The 26,117-nt window shown below is 41.0% G+C and overlaps 1 protein-coding gene and 1 long non-coding RNA gene across 3 annotated transcripts in view; one reads left to right on the top strand and one right to left on the bottom strand.

Moving 5' to 3' along the window:
- PPFIBP1 (PPFIA binding protein 1) overlaps positions 1 to 26,117 on the bottom strand; it is a 126,630-nt gene that overhangs the window by 6,751 nt on the left and 93,762 nt on the right. For both annotated transcript variants that reach the window (XM_053407567.1, XM_053407565.1), the window contains exons 9-27: positions 25,971 to 26,085; positions 23,696 to 23,728; positions 21,719 to 21,780; positions 21,259 to 21,343; positions 18,752 to 18,909; positions 16,733 to 16,842; positions 16,212 to 16,265; positions 16,010 to 16,060; positions 12,605 to 12,662; positions 11,828 to 11,860; positions 10,683 to 10,839; positions 8,807 to 8,839; positions 6,396 to 6,537; positions 5,800 to 5,928; positions 5,548 to 5,698; positions 3,696 to 3,807; positions 3,117 to 3,205; positions 2,041 to 2,163; positions 9 to 134 (exon numbers count right to left, since the gene is read on the bottom strand). In XM_053407567.1, coding sequence (XP_053263542.1) covers positions 9 to 134; positions 2,041 to 2,163; positions 3,117 to 3,205; positions 3,696 to 3,807; positions 5,548 to 5,698; positions 5,800 to 5,928; positions 6,396 to 6,537; positions 8,807 to 8,839; positions 10,683 to 10,839; positions 11,828 to 11,860; positions 12,605 to 12,662; positions 16,010 to 16,060; positions 16,212 to 16,265; positions 16,733 to 16,842; positions 18,752 to 18,909; positions 21,259 to 21,343; positions 21,719 to 21,780; positions 23,696 to 23,728; positions 25,971 to 26,085 — 1,821 coding nt within the window. The remainder of the gene's footprint in view (positions 1 to 8; positions 135 to 2,040; positions 2,164 to 3,116; positions 3,206 to 3,695; positions 3,808 to 5,547; positions 5,699 to 5,799; positions 5,929 to 6,395; positions 6,538 to 8,806; positions 8,840 to 10,682; positions 10,840 to 11,827; positions 11,861 to 12,604; positions 12,663 to 16,009; positions 16,061 to 16,211; positions 16,266 to 16,732; positions 16,843 to 18,751; positions 18,910 to 21,258; positions 21,344 to 21,718; positions 21,781 to 23,695; positions 23,729 to 25,970; positions 26,086 to 26,117) is intronic.
- LOC128422931 (uncharacterized) lies at positions 25,119 to 25,433 on the top strand. The gene is made up of 2 exons (XR_008332623.1): positions 25,119 to 25,209; positions 25,301 to 25,433. It is a non-coding gene; the product is annotated as an uncharacterized LOC128422931 (long non-coding RNA).

The raw sequence follows: 26,117 nt of genomic DNA, 5'->3' as shown, positions 1-26,117 counted from the left end.
ACTCTTACCATTAGCCCTCCATGAACGCCACTCCCTCTCAAATTAGGAGCATATTCTGCAAGGTCAACTGACCGCAACCACTCCATCACCCGATGATTGGTCCATTGTGAAACCTCTGATGGTGTGATGTTATTCTACCGATAAGAACCACATATAATTTAGAAACAATGCACTGCTTTTAGTTCTTTTTCTTTTAGTTCTGCAGTTAATCCAGCCTCCACTTTTCTTATTTCAATTGACCTTTCTGCCCCAAAATGCTCAGAGCCAAGCTAGATCAAGATCAGATGATCTTGCAAAATGTGTCCCCCACCCCAGGTTATGGGTTAAAGGTGTTGTACTGGCTGCTTATGGGCTACCAAACCCAAGTCAAGATGTTGACTAACATACTATGCCTTAAATAATTTGGGACCCAGATTCCCGAAGGAGCACCCCCAGCCTGTCTATTAAGATCAGGAGGAGAAGCCCTCCTTGTGGGTCTCCTGTTGATTCGGTCAGCAGTGGCCGAGGACAGAGCCTTAGCAGAGGTGGTGCTTGAGCTGCCAGCTCCCTCCCTCCTGAGGTACAACTGGTGTCTACATTGTTCATCTTCTGGTGCCAATTGAGGACCTATTCACTTTGTGCGCGACGATATGGTATAACAACCCTGTTTCTGCAGTCCTGGGGTACAGAAATAGGTTTTTTAAAGACCCTGGTGGCCTGAAAGATGCCGATGTAGCGTTACATGTGTTGTGCTGGACTGACATAAATGATGTACCTAATAAAGTTACTATGGAACACCTTCATATAAGAGATGGGATTACTGTGAAACTGCAATTCATATCTGCGCTGAGCCATTCTTCCACCTCCAAACAGAACAATCCTGTATTATTTATTTTATTTTATTTTTTAATAATATTTTTATTGGGTTTTCTGCAAAGGTAACAAAATCACAACAAAACAAGAAAGCAAACACTAACAAATACAACAACAACAAACTAAAAATAAAGGGGGGAGAGAGAAAAAGTTTGCATCGAAACAATAAAATCCATAAAATGGGATTATCTCAATCCCATGACTTCCCTTCTCCCCTGGTTCCTTAAAATTCTTTTTAAACTACATATCATTTCTATTCCAAATTTCTATTTTAACCTCAAGTTTCTTGTACCATCTCTAAAACTACAAGTGTTTTTAAATTCCTGCCAAGGTATTTAAGATGTTTGCAATATTTTTGTAAATATATAATAAACATTTCTCATTCTTTTTTAAATTTTGAACAATCCTGTATTTATGACTCATGTTGATCATATGCAGTGCTATTTTTTTTGCCAGAACTCACCATGAACGCCTCCCTTGTCTTCTTATAATGTCAATGGCGCCCATCAAAGAGGTGCCGGAATTGAGTTCCAGTGAGTTCCAGCTAAAAAAGCCCTGATCATATGACTTCACACACACACACACACACACACACACACACGTGTTGGGGGGGGAAATAAGGGAATAAGGGCTTGGGGCTTTTAAAATTCACCCACTTACTTCCCACATCTTTCAAATGGACTCTCCTGCATTAAATAAATTGTAAAGAAAACAAATCTCCAGGCACAAAGACAATTAGAACAACATGGAGAAACCAGGAATTCCTCATGCAGTGGTCTAGTTCCCCACCTTCACTTTCATGCCTGGCAGTCCATAACAGCAGCAGCAGCAGCAGCAGCAGCAGCAGCAGCAACCACCAAAGCACTAATATCACATTCATATTTTCATAGAAATACTAGTGAGCAAATACTTTGCAGAAAGATAACACCAAAGGAGGCAAACTAAATGTTGATCTCAGTTCTAGAGGTTTAAAACATAATAAGGAATAAGGATATTAATCCATACAATGAAGCTGACCGTCAGTGATCAATGTATAGCCTGCTAAACAGAGGAAGGGATCAAGAGTCAAAGCAGGGCAAAATATTCTAGGCAAGAAAATGAAGGAAACACACAAGCACTGACTGTCAGAACAAACATTGCAATGAATCAATGAGATCTGTAAGTAGGTAAGTAAGTAGAAGTGGTCACCTCATCCGACGGTCTCCTGCGCAGACAGTTGGGCTCAAAGTTATTTATCCTTAGAACTTGAATGGCACGTTTGATGCTAAGGTGGTGAAGGACACTCACAACTTTCAAAGACAGTAAGTCATCCTGCATAGGTGATGTGGGGACGGGACGGGACACATGAACGAGATCAAGAACAAGAAATGAGACCAAGAAGACGGGAAGAGTCAGATACCAACATGAATGCTGTCCTTAGGATTCCCCTGTATAAGAACATTAAAACACTTCTGTTGTTTAGGCAAAGGGCCTATTTAGACCAGCATCCTGTTCTCACAGTGGCCTCCCAGAAGCCCAGTGGAAGCCTGCAAGCAGGACTGAAAGCAACAGAACTTTTCTCACTTGATATTCCCACCAACTGGAATTGGTGCCTGCAACTGTAGAGGCAATATTCAGCTTCATTGCCTGGCACTGGGTTAGGAGGGAAATCAGCTGACTATCCATTTTCTCCACATGGTGCCTAATCTATTACACCTCTATCATGTCATCCTCTTACTTGCCTTTTTAAAAACTCAAACAAGTAAGATTACACTATACTACTACTACTACTACTACTACTACTACTACTACTACTACCAACAGGCGGTTGGCAGGGGGTTGGACTCGATGGCCCTTGTGGTCTCTTCCAACTCTATGATTCTATGATTCTATGATTCTACTACTACTACTACTAAGAGTTATGAGAGATGAATGTGAGCAAATGCAGCTACTTGTGCTTGGAGGTCACTGCAGGTGAGAATGATGATTGCTGGATTCGGCAAGGGACTTATGGAAAAGGTGGGCTTTGAAGAGAGGGGATGGATAGAACAGGTACCAACTGGGCACATTTCTACAAATAACAGGAAGCATGGAAGAATGGGTGGAATTACTTTATGAGAGCAGAAGAACTTTTGATTCCTGAAGGAGTGGAGTTAGAGGAATAAATGTTTTGGGGAGGCTTATGCGGTGGAGTATTAGGATACACATGTTTCAGTGGAGAAGGAAGTCAAAATTATGGTACTCTGAATGATAAAAATGACAGGAAGAAAAGGACACTTGCTTACGATAGTCATATAATGAAGCATTCGGCCATCAACCTTTCCTTCATCAAACTGGGTCTTATACTGGGGTAGTCCAATATCATCCAACCACCCTGAAAATAAAAATATACAGTCACTATGCAATGATTTGTGGCAATCTGAAGGCAGGCTTTTTCAGGGGTGGTCCCAGTGCTGTGGAATGCCCTCCCTGTTGGAATATGAGAGACCCCCATCTGTACTGGCATTCCAGCGGCTCTTGAAGACACACTTGTTCAATGCAATTGTTTTATGGTGTATTTTAGATATGCAAGAATTTAATAATTGATTTTCCACTTGAATATTGCAGATTTATTTAACTAAGTATTTCAGCTTTTTCTTGGACAGAACGTGTGTTACTTAGGTGCACAAGTACACTCTACCTTTTGTTTGTAACAAACTACCCACAAACCTGCCTAGAAGGAAACTTAAAACAAAGCAGGCACAATGCTACCCTGTGGGCTGCAAAGTGCACACAAGGCTTCCTTGCAAGTGGCTGGGGGACGTACCCAGGCAAACTCTTCACTGCACGAGGGTGAAATGGCAAAAGAAATAAGAAGACATTACTTGTAACCCAGTTGTAATCCAGTTTTCCATGGTTGTTCTCTTCTTCTGATCCTAATGCCTGAAGAGCAAGCTGAAGTTTTTTCCGGTGCAATGGATGCTTTATTCCAAGTTCCTACATGTGGGACAAAAACCAGCTTGCATTTAAAAGATACTTGTATATGCTGCTAAAACCTCAGTGGAAATAATGGGAAACCTTGTTGAGTATCTCTGTAAAAATGAACTTTACGTGACAGTTGCCCATTTACTTTTATCCATCCTGCAGACCACAATGGAGGTAAAATAAAACTTCCCTCACCCAAAAGTGGGGGTTAACTGCCACCTCCCATCCTGGCCACAGCAAACGGCCCTTAGTGGGGCAACCACTACATCCAAGGAATCTTCCTCTCCAACACCACAGGACTGCCCTGCTAATTTCTCTATCCATTCTTGTTTGACTATATAAGGTAGGCATCAAGTGGCTTCTTAAACCAAGATGGCCGTCACTAAACCAGAATGTCCAGTTGCCATTTGGGGGCAAGACGGCTCTCAAGTCTTATTTTTCAAATGATGGACTGATTGTGATTAATTCTCAGTTAAACGCCTGGCTGGTTCAGATGACCACCTTGAGCTAGGTTAAGAGCTTTGAGAACTTGAGGAAGAAAAGTCCCTTGATCCAGGGACATTCCACATACATAATGGCCTATTCCGAACTCTTTTTCTTAATGGGGACACGGACCACTCATAACGTAGGAATATTCTTCACAACTGTGAGCAGAGTAGTGGGATGGGGTAAGTGAAGACAAGCGATAACAATTAGCTATAACATTTTCCACTGTTCCTGCTCAGGCTGCACAGAAGAAGCATTTTAGTTCCTGAAATTCTTTCTGATTGTGCAGGTAAAATATAACGGATAGAATTCTACAGGATGTGGTCTTAGTGTGTGAACACAGTCCAGAGCCAAGGATCCACAGGCATGCGGCTCCCGGTGGAGGTGATGTGAGGTGCCATCCTGGTGCCCAGGCATCTTCACTTGGTCGCAAGTGGCTAACAGCCCAGCGCAAAATGTGCCTGATGCCTGGGGAATTCTGAACACTGAGTACCTCCCATTCACATTTGATTGGAGCAATTGGTCATATTGGTTCTCTTAAAATGCAAGCATGGACCAAAAAGATTTATTGAAAAGCAAATGGAGCAGGGAGACCAGGAATGGCTCCTCTATAAGTTCTGGTCCAGTGAAACCAAGTGAAGATGGGGGGAAAGCACACGCTCATGGAGGGGACAAAAAGTGAGAGGCATACGTGCTTTGCAACCAATTTGTCACCAATTTCACAGCGCCTTTGCACAGAACCCAAATGGACTGGGGCTGCAATACTCAGGCTAGGGTTTTTCAGTAGCAGTGTTGCAATGACAGAAAACTCTCTTCAAGGAAGCTTGCAGGTGGCCGTGCTACTGCTCAGTTTCGTATGGCTAGTGGTAATTGTTTGTTCCAGGCATTTTAAAAGCGTGAGGGTGCATTGGAACAATCTGCATATTGTTGCTATTCTTACATTTTAATGGTTTTTTAAAATTGCATTCCAATCATTCTTGTACAAAACCTTGAGCATTTCTATAGCAAAGTGATGGATCCATTTTTTGTTTTTCAACAAACTGCAGCTTGAAAAAAGCAGCCCACATCCATTGCACTGTATTTTCTCATAGCCCAGGCTGCTGTCACTGGCTGATAGTACACCAGTATACTTATCCAGGATAGTTTCCTTCTGCTAAACAAATACTTTAGCCACCATTTAACATACACAATTGGGTGATTTGACACAATGTTGTAATTGCCACTCAAAATGCATATGCAAGAAACAAGAAACACGTGGATCCTTACCTTTTCTAAATCAGTCTGAGAAGCTTGCAACAGAGTCTGACCCGAAAGTATCCAGTGTTTGCCATGACCTATGTAAGAACCCAAGCCCTGTTCATGAAGCCAGTTGCAAACTTGCTCCTTTGTCCATTTAGCAAATGGCATGTCCAATTCACTAAAATTGAGAATGTTAGAGAAGCGTGACACATTTAAAGCATTTTCCTCCAAGTGCATGCATAAACATAATCTAAAAATTTAAAAGTATTTGTGTCTTACTTATTGGTTTGTCCAAGATCTCTCGACCAGCCTAATCTTGGTCCTGCTGTTGCTCTTATTCCTCCTCTTTTGAACTCAGTCTCTGTCATGTCATCTGGATTAAATGTGGTAGACTGGCTTCTCCTGAGTCTAAGCAAAGGCCAAGAGAAGGGAAAGCCATTAAAAGAAGTATACAATTTGCAGTATGAAGAGTGTAAGAAGAGCCATCTAGGGCAGCTTCCTGTCTGCCACAGACACCAACCAGAGAGGGTGAAAAGCTCACCTGCAGCACTTAAAGCACTGTGAAGGTAAAAGGTAAAGGACCCCTGGACGGTTAAGTCCAGTCAAAGGAAACTATGGGGTTGTGGTGCTCATCTTGCTTCAAGCCAAAAGAGCCGGCATTTGACCACAGACAGCTTTCCGGGTCATGACTAAACTGCTTCTGACGCAATGGAACACTGTGACGGAAGCCAGATCGCACGGAAGGGGGCAGGCAATCCATCCCTAAGCGTAGTTAAGAAAAGCCCCAGCATCGTATTCACCTCAGCCTCAGAGCGGAACTCTGGACTGGCATGCTCTACTTAACAGCATAATGAATTGAGTCATCTCCCAGTTACCTTCCAAACAACTTCTTGATTCCTCTTGCTTTCTTTTTGGAGTCAGGAGAAGGTGGAGTCAGAGGCCCGTCTGCTGTACCTTTTGGTCGAGGCGGCAAGCCAGCCAAATCGAGGTGGTCTGCAAATCCTTTTTCTGTCTCAGCTATTAAATAAAAGAAAATCTCAATTAATAGTATGTCAGTCTGTAGTTCTTCAACTGGATTACCTTAAGTTTCCATTTCTAATTTGTGAAACAACCTTGGCTAAAAAGTCACATGAATGGAAAGAAAGATAATTTAATTGTGGGCTCCTTTACTTGGCATTTAAAGTATCATTCAATTAAAGATCTTCTTAATAAACTAATACTGATTATTATCTCTGCTATGACTGATCTTTATCCCATCACCCTTTATTACAAAAGTATACAATACACTAACTATAGCCCTAAGGCAAACACATGGTAAAAATTTGTATAGCTTCCTGTGACTGTCTGGAAGGCAAAGGCTTTCAGCAATTGTGTTGACAGCCCTTCATGTATCTGATAAAAGTCCAGGAATAAGGAGATATAGTGAATACGGTTAGGTGATCATCAGCAATTAATAATGTAACACTAGATGTGCAAGAGATTGATACAGTGCAACTGTAAAAAAAAAAAAAAGCATACCGGCTTTTAGACCTGATGTGGGGAATTCATGGCCTTCCAGATGTTGCTGAACAACTCGCTGTCATCCCTGGCCATGGACCATCCTTGCTGGGGGGTTCATGGGAGTTGTACTTCAGCAGCATCTGGAGGATGAAAACTTCCCCACACCTACCTTAGGGGAAAACCCACTTTAGGAAGAAGCTGGAAACATTTTTGTTTTTATAGGCTTTGAAATGTCTAATTTCTGTTGCTATTTTGATTTTATAAAATGTGTCTGCTGCTTTTAGACTACATAGTTCTAACTTGTATTTTGCATTGATCTTGATCATTTTTAACTGTAGTGATTACATTTTTGTTTCTTTGCAGTAAGCCACTCTGGATGCTCTATGAACAGAAAAAGGGTTTAAAAACATTAACACTAATAACTCCTCATTGACATTTATGTTGCTCTAGCATCAGCGAAGCCAATAAAGTCATCCAGGACTGGAACTATTTCTGAAGCTGCTGACAATCCCCCTACTACTGAGCAAATAATTTACAAAAGATAATAACATTTAGGATTGGGCGAACAGCTTATTTACATACATTTGTTTATTTTTTTAAAAAAGCTAAGGATATATCAGCAGTGCAATGCTTCAGCAGAGATGTGCCAGCAAATGCCATACAAATTGGGATAGAAAACAACAAACCAACAAAATGCCAAGTTCCTCTTTTCACGTTACACAATATCAAACCCAGGTTTGCCAGTAGAAGGGCACTCACCAGAGAGCCACAGCACTAACTCCCAAATGACCACACATGTATGATATGTGTGTTTGCAAACACACTTGTCCTCACCTCAAGCTCATAGTTTACCATTTTACATGGGACTATTAGCTGCATAGCTAAACATATATGCGTGAACTCTCTCTACAAGAAGAATGCTCAAAAGCAATGACAAGAATGCTACCATATAAAATTATTCATAATAGTAAACAGTAATGGCCAAAAATGAATTATAATGCATTTATTTGCAAGTTAGCCAGAGCAGCTATGGAAACACTGTGACTGTTTGAAAGAAAAAGTCATTGATACCCGAGATAAGCTATATAGATAAGTCAAGCAGGCTGCTTGGATTATGTGAATGGAGGCCATGCTACGTTGTGAATATACTTCACTGTTTTGATTCTTTAAAACCTGGAATTCTTACAGTGGGTCCTAAATATACTGGTAGGAAGCAAGTTCCATTGATTTCTTTGCCCCATGTTGCCTTCTCATTTGCAACATGGTATCCTCCAGATGCTGTGGGCTGAAACTCCCCACAGCCCCACCCAACACGGCCAACAGTGAGGGCTGATGGGAGCTGGAATCTGACAACATCTGGAGGGCATCAGCTGGGGTAAGCTGCACAAGAGTCTGCAACCATCCCTGTGGGAGGAAAGGAACAAATAAACTGGTCTCAAGGAATACTTGGACTTGCTCTTCTTTTTATAGAATACAACTTGGGGCATGGTGCCTGAAGCATCTCATCTCCTTCATGCCAAAGTTGCCTCTAGGCAAAAGCACATTTAGTCCCTCTTACGTCAGAAAGATGCTGCGATTCACTTGGTTTGGATTTTCTCAAACACTTTTCTATGGCAGTTCTTGTTAGTATAGGCCATTACAACTAAACAATGCAGCCAGATTTTAGTAGTGTGCATGAGCGGCAAAGAAACGGATGAACGTTCCAGTACAGAGGTCTGCATGGCTGTGGCTGAGCAATAGCAGCTCTCAGAACATGGCGCCAATCGTGCATGCAGGTCTACTATACCTAAGGTGGGTGCACTTGCACTTCGACTGCGATCTTCAGACATCCAAATAACGCACATAACCACACGCAGCACAAGGGGGAGGAACAGACCCGGGGCAACAAAATAAGACAAATCAAAACATGACAATGGCAAGACAAGGGAAGAAGAATTCCCCCCAAAACGATGCATGCATAACACAGAGAGCTAACACACAAATAGGCCAAATGAGAATTAGCACTTATTCCATTGCTCAAACCAAAAAATTCAGGAAGAGTTTTGAGATCTACAAAAACAGAACAATGTGCAACAATTACCTTCCCACTACTTCACATTTAAATATTTCCTTGCACGGTTCTTAAATATCTCTTTCCAATATGATTTGTTTGCCGCTATTTGCAGTGGAAAGGCTGCATTACTAGCACATACTGGCATTTGCCTCTGGCAGGCTAGGAACAAAGGCTAGGAACAAAGGCAGGCTAGGAACAAATGTTTCCTGGTTCTGCTGGATCTCTCAGCGGCTTTTAATACCATCAACCATGACATCCTTCTGGACCGTCTTGAGGGGCTGGGAGCTGGGGGCACTGTCATACAGTGGTTCCGCTCCTTCCTCCTGGGCCGTGTTCAGAAAGTGGTGGTGGGGGATAAGTGTTCAGACCCCTGGGCTCTCACTTGTGGGGGCCCCAGGACTCCATCCTCTCCCCCATGCTTTTTAACATCTATATGAAGCCGCTGGGAGAGATCATCAGGGGGTTTGGGCTGGGTGTTCACCAGTATGTGGATGATACCCAGCTCTTCCTCTCTTTTAAATCAGAACCAGTGAAAGAGGTGGATGTCCTTGTATGAGTGTCTGGAGGCATTTGGAGGGTGGAAGGCAGTCAATGGATTGAGGCTGAATCCTGACAAGACAAAAGTACTGTTTCTGGGAACAAAGGAATGGCAGGTGTGGGGGACATCCAGGTCCTGAATGGATTAATTGTGCTCCTGAAGGACCAGGTGCACAGCCTGGGAAACATTTTGGATTCACAGCTGTCCAAAGAGGGACAGGTTAATTCTATATCCAGGGTGGCTGTCTACCAGCTCCATCTGGTACGCAGGCTGAGACCCTACCTGCCTGCACACTGTCTCGCTAGGGTGGTACATGCTCTGGTTATCTCCTGCTTGAACTACTGCAATGTGCTCTATGCGGGGCTACTTTGAAGGTGACAGCTAGACTGATAACTGAGAGCAGGCATCAGGACGTATAATGCTGGCCCTAAAAGACCTACATTGGCTCCCAGTATGTTTCTGAGCACAATTAAAAGTGTTGGTGCTGACCATTAAAGCCCTAAATGGCCTCGGCCCAGTATACCTGAAGGAGCGTCTCCTTCAGCTCAGACACTGAGATCCACTTTGGCGGTTTCCTCACTGCAAGAAGTAAAGCAACAGGGAACCAGGAAGAGGGCCTTATCGGTAGTGTCACCCACCCTGTGGGGCACCCTCTCATCAGACATCAAGGAGATAAGTACAACCTTTAGAAGACATCTGAAAGCAACCCTGTATAGAGAGGTTTTTAATGTTTAATACTTTATTATATTTTTATATATGATGGAAGCTGCCCAGAGTGGCTGGGACAACCCAGTCAGATTAGCACGGTACAAACAAATTGTTGTTGTTGTTACCACACAACATGCCCAATTACCACAGAGAATTTACAAGAGTGCAGGAGAATACATGCTTTACTTGCCCATTGTTCTGCGAAATAGCAAGAATCCATAGCATTTAAAATTTTGTTTCATCTACTGATGAAAGTGGTTCTTGTTCATACGTCTGCATCTCCCCATGAAATATGCCAGTGAAGAATATCTTCCCCTAGTTTAAATATACATAGTGAAAAAACTCCACCTTTACTGAACCTACCCAAGTTAGGTGCACTTGCTGTCCTTTTGCTACTTTTGATCTTGAAAAAGCCTCGCCCAAAAGAAGACCGGCCCTTCCGAGTCCCAAAGGCATCTTCTTCACCTGGGGATTTGGGAGGGAGGGTTCCATATTTGCTACTCTCCATCGATGCTTTGCTCTGTTTGTTCAGGAAAAGAAAAGTTAAAAATCCGCCATTGTACTCAAGCGTTCAGCAACACATGTGATAAATTAGTGCTTGCAGCTGGGTAGCATACAAAGTAGCCTTATATTGAATCAGACCATTGGTCCATCTAGTTCAATATTGTCTACCTTGATTGCCAGCAGCTCTCCTGGATTTCAGGCAGGGGTTTCTCCCTACCTGGAGATGCCTGGGATTAAACATGCAACTTTCTACATGCAAAGCAGATGCTGTACCACTGAGCTACAGCCCTGCAATAGGTTGTACTTGCAAATTACGGAGTGATATCTTCTGTTAAAAACTATTTTGAATAATTTTAAAAGGCAAATTGATTCATAAAAATGTTAGTCTTTAGAAGGGGGGTTGCTAATCTGCAGGTGCTGTTGGATCCCAACTTCCATCAGCCCCAGCTAAAATGGTCAACACTCAGGGGTGAAGGGAGCAGTAGTTTAGCAATATCTGAGGGCCACAGGTTAGCTGTCCCTGCTTTTAAAAAAATTAGTAAACAGGAGTAAGAGATACGTCTACTAGGCTTAAGATCTCCAGTCCCCCACCCTTGTTCTATGTATGTTCAGAAGGCACAAGCACACAACTCAAAGAAAAAAGGCATTGTAGACTCTGGTGTTCAGCATGTGCTTTTTACCAGCATGCTGGTACTGTGGTAAAGGGGAGGAGGTGCTACCAGGATGCTACAGTAATTTGGAGTCAATGACTGTTTTCTATCACCCAAGGCTTCATAAACTATATGAAACAGTGAAAGAACAGTGAAGATCCTGGTTCACATTAGGCCAAAATTGACCACTGCACCAGAACTGGGAAACTCTGGCTTAATATTGAAGAACAAGCCAAGAAAATGAGCAAGGATATAATCTAATTCCATCTGCTTCATCGGGACTTAAGTGAGTGCAACTTTCTCTGGATTGCGCCTGCAATTTCTTCTTTAACACACAGCACAGAGAAACATTACCTCTTCCTGCTTCTGCACAGACTCTTTGTCCTGCTAGGGAAAAGTTTGAAGCATTAAACACTTTAAATAAACTTTGATTCAATACATCCAATTAATTTCAACTAAAACATGTTAGTCTACTTACAACATTTACCAGAGTGTATTAATTTGGCTGCATACAGGGCAGCCTATAAAAGCATTTTAAAGGTTTCAGAAACTCCTTATTTGAACAAAACTGAACTGCAATTATTAGAAAAGGGTAAGATAATATTTTCTTTGAGAGAGCCTTTGAACAGAGTCTAAGTCATAAGGATTTATTGAACAAATGGATATATACATCCAAAGGAACATACAGCCCCGCTTCTTTCCCCATGATTTGAGATCAGACAAAAAGAGCTTGTTTTACATATGCAAGTCATCAGTTGATATATTGCAATCATCATGTGTGAGCTACACCTCAGAGGAAAGAACTGAACGAGAGGGAAAGACAGATGATATTCAACTCAATAGTTGTGCTAGTCCAAGGATTAGCACCAGTGCAATTAGGTTTTCCCTTTCTCCTTCCTGTGTGCCCCACCTCATGGCCAAATCTGCTCCAAAGGTTGGGGGGTGGAGTCAGAACAGATATAGGGGGAAGATGTGGGGAGGAAAAGGGGGAAGTATTAGTTGCACAAAAAGAAACTCTTGAACTGATGGAACATTTTGCTTAGTGCTATGCTGAATACAACCTACAAGTTGGGTCAGCATTTTTAAGAAACAGCTAACGGTTAATTTAAACAATGACATAGGCCTACATACATCAGAGACTTCTTTCTTCAAGTTTCCAAGACTGCTGGATTTTTGCAGAGCTGAAGTTCTAGAATCACAGGAAAAGAAGAAAAGAAAAATAAGTAACCGATCTTGCATCCTGAACACAATCTTTTAATAACAATAAAGGTTAAAGCAATATGCAACTTTATTTAAACAGAGGAAAGGGGGAAGAAAGGGCAAGTTAAAGCAAATTTTGTCTCCCTCTCAACTATAGTGACACCTATATGAATCTGAATGGTTATACAGTCGTACCTTGAAAGTTGAATGGACTTCCAAAATGCTCAAAAACCAAATTGCAGCTTCTGATTGGCTGCACAAAGCTCCTGCAGCCAATCAGAAGCTGTGGAAGCTCCACTGGACGTTTGGGTTCCAAAAGAATGTTCGAAAACTGAAACACTCACTTCTGGGTTTGCAGCGTCCAGGATCCAAAACGTCAAGAGTTCCAGAATGTTCGGGATCTAAGGAATGACTGTAATACCATTTCATTGACCACTACCAGTAGATTATACCAGAAAATGACTTCTAGACCAAGAAACACCATGGTTCAAATCTTATTTTTTGCACGAACTGAGTAGATAGCTATAGACCTATTATCTCGCTTACCATCCATCTGCAAAAATGAGGATATTAAGGGCTGAAGTTTACATGACAAGAAAAACATGTGGTTTTCTACTCCCACATATTATTTATTGAAGATGCACGCTGTACCCCTCCAAGACAATTTTAATCATTTCCCCCAAAACTGAAATAAACCTGGCTGGGAGCAGCCTTTGAAGGTGATAACAGGCATGGGAAGGGTTAAGAAACCCTCAGTCCCAGTTCACAGTAAAGAAATTCACATGAAAATTCATCAACATCTTTCCTAATAACTTTGTATGTAATTTTGCCTAATATTCAGTGCACATTTTTGCAAGCAATTCTCACTAATATACACATTCCCCCTTAATATATGCATTTTTGTAAAAACATTTTCAGTTTGAGAACTGCATTGCAAAATTCAGGGAAGTGTGAATTCCAAAGGAAGAAGAAGAAGAAGAGGTTGGATTTGATATCCCACCTTTCACTCCCTTTAAGGAGTCTCAAAGCGGCTAACATTCTCCTTTTCCTTCCTCCCCCACAACAAACACTCTGTGAGGTGAGTGGGGCTGAGAGACTTCAGAGAAGTGTGACTGGCCCAAGGTCACCCAGCAGTTGCATGTGGAGGAGCGGAGACTCGAACCCGGTTCCCCAGATTACGAGACTACCGCTCTTAACCACTACACCACACTGGCTCTCACACTGGGTTTTGATTCACATATTGTTGCAGATTGCGGGATGAATTAGGTAGGTGTACATTAAAATGCACACTGAACCAAATTTCTTTCCCAACACTAACTTGCAGTGGTATGTACACACACGCAGCATTCAACACAAATTTCCCATTTTTCAAGCTACATGCTGATAAATTATACACCCAAAACATCAAATTGCATGCTATTTTTCAGATTGAGGGTATGAATGTGCAGTGTCAAAACTGTAGCTGTTCAATGTTTCAGACATGCGGTCAATGAGCATGCTTTTCTGTTCTGCATTTCATGTACTTTAGAAGCCATAGCGTCATTCAAAAAGTAAACCACCATTTCACTGATTACAGAGGCTGAAGAAATGTATTCAGAATTGCAACCTAAGTACAATACACATGCTTGAAACCCAGAAAATTGTGTACTTAGCTAATGTAATTGCTTTTTTCAGCCTCTCTTCTCCCCACTGCGATGACATTTGTGCACTTTCCAAGTAACTTAGACCTACAATCCTACACATACCTATTTAGGAGCAAGTCCTGCTGAAAATAGTGCAACTTACTTCCGAGTAATTGTGCACTCTTAATTATGTAGCAGCAGAATTGGATTAATCCTGATGTGGGCCATTTTAACTTTTCTGCAAGAGCACCAGCTCAATTCAAACATGATCTGTGATAACCAGGTCTCCAAATACTGTATTTTTCGCCCTATAGGATGCACTTTTCCCCCTCCAAAAATGAAGGGGAAATGTGTGTGCGTCCTATGGGGCGAATGCAGGCTTTCGCTGAAGCCTGGAGAGCGAGAGGGGTCGATGCGCACTGACCCCTCTCACTCTCCAGGCTTCAGGAAGCTCTCCGCAAGCCTTGGGAGCCCGGCACGACTTCCCGCCGGGCTCCCAAGGCTTGCGGATGGCAGCCTGCGGACTTTTCAGGGAGGTGGGGGAATTCCCCCATCTCCTAGAAAAGCCAATAGAAGCCGCGCGGCCCCTTTAAAGAGCGTGCGGCTTCTGCGGGAGGTGGGGAATACTCCCAGAGCTTGTCGGGGCTGCTGGGGGAAGGCTTGCAGGCAGCAGCCTGTTCTGGGGGCTGGGGTCGGGGGAAGCTCGGGCTTCCCCCACCCCAGCCCCGCACCTGGGGGGGGGGAATAATTTTTTTCTTTATTCCCCCCCCAAAAAAAACCTAGGTGCGCCCTATGGGACAAAATATACGGTATATCGGCCAGCTCAAAATCAGAACTGCTCACCTGGTTTTAGTTTCCATCTGTTCTGCACTCCAGCCTATAGGGGTAGTGACCTCCAGAGATGTAACTACAATTTGTCAATTCAGATATCACACTAAAGCTGTAGTAAAATCTCCTTTCACCATGGTTTGCTTTCAGTTAATGGAATGTTGTATTACCCAGGGCTGGTTCAAATGGTAGTTAAAGAGTCTAATATTTGGCTCATCACACAAAGGGGGTGAATGAATGTGCTTGTTTGTGTGGGAACAAGCAGACCCAATCCCACAGCTGATTTCCATATCTGAGGAATTGATGGTAGAATTCAGGCCTAACTGCACAGGCCGCAATGTAGACACTGCATTCCTCCTTGAATGCGCAGGTCCAGCAAGCAGGCCTCATGCACCTCCATGGGATGGGGCCTTCAAGTAACATCTAAACTAGCCGTCTCTTTCGCATCTCCCTAGTGCTGTATTTAGTAACCATGAAGACTTCCCTCCAGAGCAAGTTATTATGATTTCAGCCTCTGTCAAATGCATTCTGAAGGAAATAAAAGTCCACCAAATGCCACTGAAGTACCACTTACTAACCACAAACTGCCAAAAGGCACACATTGTTCAGTACAATATTCTTCTCATACTGTCCATTTCTGCTCCGATTCTTTACTAAGATAGTCTAGTAAGAATATTATACTGAAGTAGTCAGTGCAGAACTTTTGTGTTAGAAATTCTGTTATAAAAAAGTAAACCCCAATTCAGCAAAGCATTTAACTAAGCCATTAAATTACGCATGGGTGATAATGATTAAGAATTTGGGCATACTAGCAGTCCACTATGCCAGCCAATCTCTCCTTTGTATTAGTGCAAAAGGCAACCACATATACTTTAGGATATATTACAAAATTCTGTAAATTCCTGGTGCTATATAGCTTGTTTGAAGGCGCTTCATACTGCAATAGAAATGGAAAACTGAAGTAGATTAAAACAGCAGGCATCAGGGTGAGGGAAGGAAGCAAGAAACAATATAAACAAGGTATCACATTAAATTGTTCTCAGCTTTTAAAATATCCCTGTGCAATATCACAATTACAAAATACTTACAATTTTGTGTCGCCTAGCTGTGTTCCCATAGACGCCATCGGTGTGTGTTTTTCACTGTAAAAAGCAACAAGTTAGAACATGGTGAATTTAAGGCATCTAATAAAAATATGCCCTCTAATAAGGGTCTGCTTGGGTTACTGGGCACAAAAATAGCTTTTCAGCTCCCCCTCTTGCTTGCTGGCACAGAGCGCAGGCTCTGGGAGTGCTGGGGATTCTCTCTCCCCTCCTCCGCTGCTAGCTGCAGAACAGCTCCAAGGGTTTGTGTATATGTGATTTTCATGTATACGCAGAACACTTGGAACCAAAATCCCCATGTAAGATGTGTTCGTAATTTACTCCATTTTGCCATTTCATTGTCTTAACAACCTTCCATTTTTGGAAAACGTACCACCACTGCCACACTGTTGCTGAAGCTGTAGACCTTAATCTGCTTTATCAAACAGACATTATGTCATTATTCAGCACATTTTTATCACCACAAGTGGCTTTCTTTCTTTCTTTTTCGGGTAAAGTATCCATACCTGGCATCACTTGCAATAACTTTATCAGTTGATTCTGTTGAACGTCTGGATGCTGGTGAAAAAGAAGGAATGGGAACTTGCAAGACACTAGTATGGATCTGTGGTGAATTCTACAAGGGGGGAAAGCACATCAGCACTCCCGTGAGAAGGCAGCAGAGATACACATTAGGCACACAATACACTCAAGGCTCAACAGCCTGAAGCCTTCACATTTATCATTCAGGTTCATCATACAGCCTACACTTGATAGTCATAGATCCTCATATCCAATTCATCTATACAGTCGTTGGAAAATACAACTGCAGCAAGACCTCCAACATGAAATGTTACCTATTGCACAAAGCAGAATACAAACAAGGGATACAACTCTTTCGCATCATCCAGAACGCACTCTGAGATCACCTGAGCACTCATCTTAACAAAGGGCCTTCTGGTAACACACTCACTCCCCTTTTCATTCGCACATAATTCTGACGTAACACCCATCGGTCTACAAGGCAAATGCTTTAAACTTGGTAGGATCAAATCCTCCTTAATTCTATTGTAACATTTGCCATGTCCTATTAGGCAAAGCAAAAAAGTAGATTTTAAATCCTCCATTTAAAGAAATTTCCCCAAGTTATGCTACAAACTGCTTTTTGGGCGGGGGACCTTTTTAAGAGCGCTTGCCATGCAACATAGAATGCTACTATTTAAGAAACCGAAGTCAGAAGTCCCTTCTCTTTTCTTTTTAATGTGAGCCACGGCAGTGGGGTGCGGTGGGGAGGAGGCGCTTCTAGACCCAAAAAGTGACACATGAACTTTTATTTATGAGCAACAACAAATATAGCTAAGATAAGGCAGGCAGCCTCTTAAAAATCAATTGGCACATGAATTTTTAAAATCCACTGATACTCTTTTTTTGTTTTTAGGTGATGAATGCATATGTTGCAGCAGCTTCTGTCTTAGCAGTGGTATCCTTTTCTGCGATGGACTATGATAGCCCCAGATACTTCCATTTTAATAACTACTTGTATTATAAATTAACCAACCACTTAAAAAAGATCTGCCTTGTGATAAATCAGGTTATTGATGTTATTCATCAACTTAATATTGCAGTCCTCCTCTAAATTGGTTCATGAGATCCAATCCTATGCAATTTTTGCTCTACTGTGTCCAAAGGCGCTTACTCCTAGTCAAGTGCACAGAGAATTGCAGCCTTAAGTCATGTGACACTTTCGTAATATAAATCATGGCTTCCTAAACCAGGAGAGGGCTGTGGAATCATTTGCTCTCTTTCCCCATCCCCACTCACACTCCAGTTTCCTTCCCAAGTTTCCTCGTTGTGGTTAATGGAGATGGCGGGGGATGGGGAATCTGAACATTTGATCCACAGTTTACTCTTTGTTCGGGACGCAGGTGGCACTGTGGGTTAAACCACAGAGCTTAGGGCTTGCTGATCAGAAGGTCGGTGGTTCGAATCCCCGCGACGGGGTGAGCTCCCGTTGCTCGGTCCCTGCTCCTGCCAACCTAGCAGTTTGAAAGCACAAAGTGCAAGTAGATAAATAGGTACCGCTCAGGCGGGAAGGTAAACGGCGTTTACCCTGCTCTGGTTTGCCAGAAGCGGCTTAGTCATGCTGACCACATGACCCGGAAGCTGTATGCCGGCTCCCTTGGCCAATAAAGCGAGATGAGCACCGCAACCCCAGAGTTGGCCACGACTGGACCTAATGGTCAGGGGTCCCTTTACCTTTTACCTTACTCTTTGTTGCTGACAATGGTTAATGCTAGATCTACACTGTCACGAAACGTAGCAATAAAAATTATTTAATCCACAAATCATCATGTAGCTATTTCACCTCAAAATCACAAGACCCAGAAAGGGAATATATCTATGAAACAAGGGAAACTGTACTAAGTTAAGCCTTACATTTAAGTCTTCTACAAGTACAAAGTTTAATTTCTAACAACAGCTGGGATACCAATTAAGTTTACAAGAAAGCAAATCTAGAAGCAGGGAGAGAAATATTAAAGAAATACCTTTTCAGGAGTTTGTGTTCCAAACTCTTCGTAGTTTGGAGAGCCTTCTCCTGGTGTAGGGGATGGACTTTTCTCATATTCGTTTAGAATCTGTTCATCTGACAAAGTCATTGAAAGAGATCCTGAGTTTGTAGACTCCTCACATTCATCATCCTTTCCTAACACCACAGAAGAGAAATTCTATATGAATATTCTCACTCTGAACACAGACTTAGCAATACTCAGGCTGACATTCTAGTCTAGGGATTATGGTTTTGTAACTAAAACAATTGCTGAACATGCATCGGTGCTTAAAAGCTAAATCCAATTCCAAGGGATGCATGATATATTGATTTCTTCCTTTGGGCACCTGCACACACAACGCAATTGTGCAGCTGCTGACACACAAGGACTGTGATCCTAACAGGCAACTGCAAACCTATCTACTCAAAACTAATTCCATCTTGAGTTGAATGGGGCTCATCTTCCAGGTGAGCAGGTACAGGAGTGCAGCCTAAGTGTGATAAAAATAGAGGCAATCAGGGGAAATGGTCATGCCAATGGTCTTCCTAACTGCACTTGGGTAGACTAGCTCCAGGGAAGAAATCAACAACAGACTCCCTGTTTTGGTATAGATGACATTATTTCAGCCTGGAAGGCCTTTCATATGTGAATGTATTTGCCGTTTCCAAGAATGTGCCAGACCACATGCAAGTGATAATGGACCCTGGTCTAGAAGCCTATGGGAAGGGATTGCTAGAAGCTTCCACTGTAAAGCACAACCAAGTTAATTCCATATCAAACAGAAAGAACTAGGGAAAGAAACACGTATGACAAGGGAAGAAATAAAGGCAGGAGATTGCTATTCTACAGCGGAGACCAGGATATGATGAAGCAAGCAGCACACAGAAAAACGCTGTAAGGAATGCTGCAAAGCATTTCAGACCTCAAAGGATAAATTTATCTACATTTCAGCCTTAATGATTCCCTACAAAATGCCTGCAAACAGTGAAAGTGATGATTCTTTGGGGAATGGCCATGGTTTCATCATGTAAAGTTTTACATTTTGCATTTGAAAAGTTTTATATGTACATTTTTGCATTTTGGTAATATCGCAAGTTGCTTTTCTATAACGAGATTCCCTAAAAAGTTGAGGGTTCGTTTGTCAAGGCACAAATTCAAAACCTTGTTTGAACATTTCCGCTGAATCATCTGTCAGACACCATGAGGGTTTTGGTCTCATCATCTTTCTCTACTTGAGCTATCCCCATTGCAGAAAATGGACGAGGGTAATAATTAATTGGAAATGGAGAATGGCAATCAATTACGGAAGAATTTGAGTAAGAAAAAAGACATTCAACTAACTCATTCAATCCCACAAAAACCAATTGCATCTCATCCTGCTGCTGCACTTCCAAATCAAAGTTGTAAACCCCACTCTGCCAATCAGCATTTGTCATACAGATTACAAAAATGAAAGGTTGTGGATTGCTCCAGGTGTAATAAACAGCAGGTGATTGCTTTGAATACAAGTGGCTGTGACTAGGAAGGGCATCCAGACCCACAGAACACTTTAGGCACCATACACAAAAGTTAAGCATTTTAAAGTGTCATTGTATTTCAATGGGAGAGGCAATTAAGCACTGTTCTTAGTCTTCCCATTACAATTAACAGAACTTGACCAATTAATTGTCTTTTTTTTTAAATAATCTTTATTCAAAATTTTAAAGGTTACAATAAAAAAGGGAAAACAATTTTTTTTAAAAGAAGAAAAACACATAAAAAATACAATCATTAAAAAAGAAGAAAAAAGAAAAAAGAAAAAAGAAACAAATCAAACTTTCTTCCTTTACTTATTTCCTTGAACCTCCTCACACCTCCCATTTTTGTATTCTAATTTAGATTGTTGTTTCAGCAAATCCTTCCAACCTAATTATCTTAATAATTTGTTTTAAAATACTGTATCTTTACCTTCTCTCTTTCATCAATTCATTTTTAATTAATCCTTTAATATCTTTTTACCAAAACCACATAAATTCCTTTTTCAAACATCTTATCAACAAAATCCTTGATTTTACCATATTTTTAGAAACCACTTTTACTTTTACTTTATCCAAACTTAACTCTCATCCAGACCTATATAGCAATATTTATTCTTAAGACATTTCCCTAAGGTCGAAAGAAAATTCCCTTCTGAAAACACTAATGGCACACTTCAGTGAAAATTAATTGGTCAGGGAATTGACCAATTAATTTTCAATGAAATGTGCCATTAGTGTTTTCAGATTAAACCATTAGCCCCAAATAAATGACTATCCTGAGATGCTAACAGGCAACTGAAGAATCCTTGAGTATCCAGATCTACCGGTTCTTTTTTGGAATGATTTATGTCTTCTGCATGTAAACAAACCTAAACTTGAGAGGTTACTTGGCCATTTCATTGAAAACAAAATGGTGTTATTCAGTTAAGGAGAACAAACATATGGTAAAACATTGTAAAACGACCCATGTTAAAGCTCTTGAAGTACCTTTTTTGACCTGAGCCAGTATCACCATGTCCTGCACTTTCTTATATCGATTGAGAGACTGTCGAAGCTCCTCAATCTTCCGATCCTGGAGAAAGAGAGACTCTTATCTGTTGTAATTAAGATTGGTCTTTTGCTTCCATGCACTTCTAGGGAACATTGGATAACACCACAATTTCAAAAAATAAAAAATAAAAATGGTGGTGGCAAACAATGGGCAATTGTGAGTTAAGAAATCCAAGATGTTAGACAAAGAATACTTCAGAATCACTCGCACTAATCAAGCAAAGTCCCACTTGTTGCATTGCACTCTTAAACTTTGCCATTTTCATTTTGGGGAATTGTTATTGATTCTTACCCCTTAATAAGGGCCATAATTTGTGCTCCCATCTTATTGATTCTCTGCAGAAGCCACAAGTTCAACTGAATAAACAAATGTGAAAACTAAAGAACATTCCGGTACCTTTTCTTCATTTGCTGCCATTAGAGATTCTACAGCTTTCTTCATTTTCTGCACCTCAATATCTAAAACACAGAAACAACCAAAAGTCAACTGAAGTGCAAGCAGAAAGCTAAAAAGAACCATTTTTAAAAAGCAAACTCTAAAGTTTATAATGTGTCAGAAGCAATCACTTCCTCTTCATTTTAGAACAATCTAAACATTTCAAAAAGAAGAAAGCAAATCAAACACAGTTCTTATGGAGCAAGTTATAAGTGACTTACCTTCATAACTTTTCACAAAGATCAGTAAACATCATATCTCACACACCTATTATGTTTTAAGAGTGTCTAAAGCACACAAACATTGTTTCTGCACTCCTGGCAACATAACCTTGAAAAGCGAATCATTTCCCCCTCCATATTCAAGTGCCTCAGGTGACAGTAGCCTGCCACCCAACATGACCATGGCTGATCTGACTAAATACTTTCTTATTCTTGGGCACTACAATGCTAAAATTCTATAAAAATGCAATGCAACACTTGCCTTAGATCTCTCTCTTAAATTATTAAATGTTATAAACAAGTTCTTAGAGATTAAACCAATTATAATAACATGAAATGCAACAATATTTCATTGTGCCAGCAGCCAAGCATTCCTTTGAGATACCAATAAGTTCAACAAGAGCAATGGAATTAGGCCGTTGATGGTAATGATAAAAGAAACTGATGGCATAGTGATGCTTAGCCGTAACTAAAAATGGTTGTAAAAATGAGAGAATCATGATGGGATGGAATATATATATCTGCTGTGATGAAAAGTCATGCTAAAATGTATAGTTGCAGCACAAATATAAAAAGAGGTTAAAACTTGAGTTCATTATAAACTCTGCTTCATCCTTTATCCTCATTAACAATGAACATTCATACCATTCAGAGTTATAAATTAGAAAAATGTATTACATATCACTCCCTGATTAAAACCTTACAATCTTTTAATTTCCTACTAAATATCAGCTGGGTTAAAACTTATTTCCCTTATGTCAGTTGCAATTCATTCAGAATTTCCTATGTTCTCTCCAAAAACACTCAAGTATCAGTGGAGCAAAGCTGAATATCATTGTATTCCATGGTCACAATCCAATTGCAACTTGGCTCAGGCGCAACACCAAACCATGGTCTGGTATGGCATGAAGAAGTTCTGTGCTCCCTTCTCCCTCCCACCTCCCACCTCATGTGTAAGAGGTGTACTTTCCAACTCTACAATTCTATGATTCTATTCTATGTGCTCCAGTTTAGTTCCTCATTGCCAATTTAGTAGCAAATCATAGGTTGTAGTTACATGCAAAGTAGAAAAGCTATAGTTTGTGCACAAATGACATTCAAACTATGGTTTGCACAAAGAATAGTTTGCCCTGTTTGGATGTTTTTTCATTAAATCAGTAGTGAGAGAAAGCACTGGAACACGCAAGCACAGGGTTCATGCATGCAATGCCAGATCATGGTTCTGCATTAGGTGTGAAACTAACCCACAAAGTTAGCCTGCTGAAACCAATGTCTCTTGACAGCATTCTTAATTCTGAGTGGCCTTACGGCCCAATTGCTTTTCCTCTTAGAGGGTACCAAAAATAGAAAGATATAAAATAAACCAGAAAGAAAATAGATTGTTCCTGTGAGAATAGAATATATAGATATAGCCTATGCTGAGATTAATCCTGGCAAATAGATTAAAATAGAAGGTTGTTTATTAAATATTTAGTTTATTTCTTAGGCAAGAAATCAATGGATCAAATGCTTTCTAATTTGAAACAAAAAAATGGAAGATTTAAAATGCAAGATTTCATTTTACTCTTTCCATTTGGATTTCCATTGAAAATGAGGATGGAAGATGAAGCAGTCTAACAGCATTTTGTTAAAATTATTTTATATGACACATGCAGAAAGCTGTACTGGAAAAGTGTGTCAAATGTAAGTTCTTGTGGAAAGACACCAAAAACCTTACTTTTGTCTTTGAGCTTCTTTTTACAATTTTCATCTGTGCAGGAAAACCCATTGAATTTGAAGTTAGATGGAGTTTATAAGCATTAAAGCAATTTCAACAGTAATGAAAATAAAGTCATACATAGTACAGTCCTTATTCATGATTCATATAATAAAGTAGTGTTTGAGCTGCATCCCCTTACAATTCTCATAAAAGTGACTCTAGGTTTTGTATCTTATTGCACAAATCTCTTCACAGATGGAAGAATTCAGCACATTTTTACATACATCCCCATCCCTATTTTGAACTTGCCAAGATACAACTATTTATAATAATTACTATAGTGATCTTTTTATTTATTTATTTCTTATATTTGCAAATCATCTTTCCTTTCGAATGCTTATATTCCAGTGTTCTCCCATCCATGTGCTTATGAGATACATGCTGCCATAGCCTCACCGTTAATTAATTTTTGAAATATATTGTTTTAGAATCTGTCACTGACACACGATAATACCCAGGATCTCTCAGAACTGCTCAACTTGGGATTTGTTTACATAATAACTTATCCTCAGATGGCAAAGCTGTATGGATTTCAGTGTCCCTGTGAGACATTTTTATTTCAGCGAGCATTTTAGGAATGTTAATTTTTATCCGCTCACTCTTAAAACTCTGCTGTTTTGTCTATGATATATGTTATTCTGTATTTTATTTTGCTTTAAATCACTTTGAGAGCAATGATTATAGGACAGTCATCATTATTTAAAATAAATAAATAAGCTCTATTTTCTCTCTTGATTGTATTTTACTGTATCAAGGAATTCATCCCAATCTCAACATGTGAACATATCTTTTATTCCTAGTAATACATCCTAGGTAAAGGTACCCCTGCCCGTACGGGCCAGTCGTGACCGACTCTAGGGTTGCGCGCTCATCTCGCTCAAGAGGCCGGGAGCCGGCGCTGTCCGAAGACACTTCCGGGTCACGTGGCCAGCGTGACAAAGCTGCAACTGGCGAGCCAGCACCAGCGCCGCACACGGAAACGCCGTTTACCTTCCCGCTATAAAGCGGTACCTATTTATCTACTTGCACTTAGGGGTGCTTTCGAACTGCTAGGTGGGCAGGAGCTGGGACCGAAAGACGGGAGCTCACCCCGCCGTGGGGATTCGAACCACCGATCTTACGATCAGCAAGTCCTAGGCACTGAGGTTTTACCCACAGCGCCACCTGCGTCCCCTAGTAATACATCCTAGAGGATAGTAATTTCCTAGAGTAATTTTGCAGATCCATGATCATTTAAACATAACCACTCATGACAAATAAAGCAGTCCTATGTGGAAATAAAATGCAGACCATGGAGAAATGAATTTAAATATATGTTAATTGTTGCTTTGTTATGCTTTATGTTGCTAAGCAATAGGATAGCAGCGTCATCCTACAAAGAGAAGCAGTTATACATTGTCCTGCCAGCATTCAGCCAACTGAAATCTCAAATATGCTACTATCTTAGCCATGCAGAAGTCAACATTCTCCAGGTTTGTTCACTCATTACTTTCCAGAAGTAAATTTTAACCTAGTTTGAGTCTTGTGCACCTGTGCATAACCTCTCCCCTTTACTACAAACAGAAAGCAATGATCAGGCCACCTATAGTTTACCATGTTTATTGGAGACTAGTATTCCCTAAGAACCTGAGCCATCCATGGGAAAAAATCAGGTGCCAGGGAGATGCCATGTGCAAGTGAAGATGGTATGACCCAGTCTGTTTATTACTTTTTCTATGAAGGGTGTCTTTTAAAACGCCTATGGGTTGAGATTTGAGAAGTGGCAGCTTCTGGGATAGCTCAGTCAGTAGAGCATGAGACTCTCAATCTCAGGGTTGGGGGTTTGAGCCCCACGTTGGGCAAAAGATTCCTGCATTGCAGGCAGTTGGACTAGACGACCAACCCCCTGGGGTCCCTTCCAACACTACAATTCTAATTCTTCCTGCAATTAAACAGCAGAACACAGTCTCAAGCAACATCTAGGGTTGCCATACGTCCAAGGGTAATTTCAAAAAAATCAGCAAAATGTCTGGGTTTTTGCCAACACAACAAGAAGTGTGTGTTCCATTTCCCAAAAAAAGCTCAATCAACAACTTTTGTGTCTGGATTTTCACTTTTGAAATACGGTGACCCTAATGCACCAGCCTATGTCTGTAGGTTTAACTGAGCCTTTTTCTAGAACAGACAAGTCATAAACCACAGACCACAGTAGATACAGCATGGTTTTAGGGAGCCTCAATGTCCGTTGCCTTACCTCTGTCATTTATGTCCACTCCATCTCCTTTCACCTGGTGAGCCAGTCTCTCTTGCAACTGTTTTATCTCAGCTTCCTTCTGTTCTAATTTATCTTTTAATGATGACAATTCTTCCTGCGCAAACAGAAAATCAACACATCTGTTTA

The sequence above is a fragment of the Podarcis raffonei genome, chromosome 10 (genome assembly GCF_027172205.1).
Source record: "Podarcis raffonei isolate rPodRaf1 chromosome 10, rPodRaf1.pri, whole genome shotgun sequence".
Classification (NCBI taxonomy): domain Eukaryota; kingdom Metazoa; phylum Chordata; class Lepidosauria; order Squamata; family Lacertidae; genus Podarcis; species Podarcis raffonei.
The sequence above is the reverse complement of the archived record's forward strand: the minus strand, read 5'-3'. Positions and strand labels throughout refer to the sequence as shown.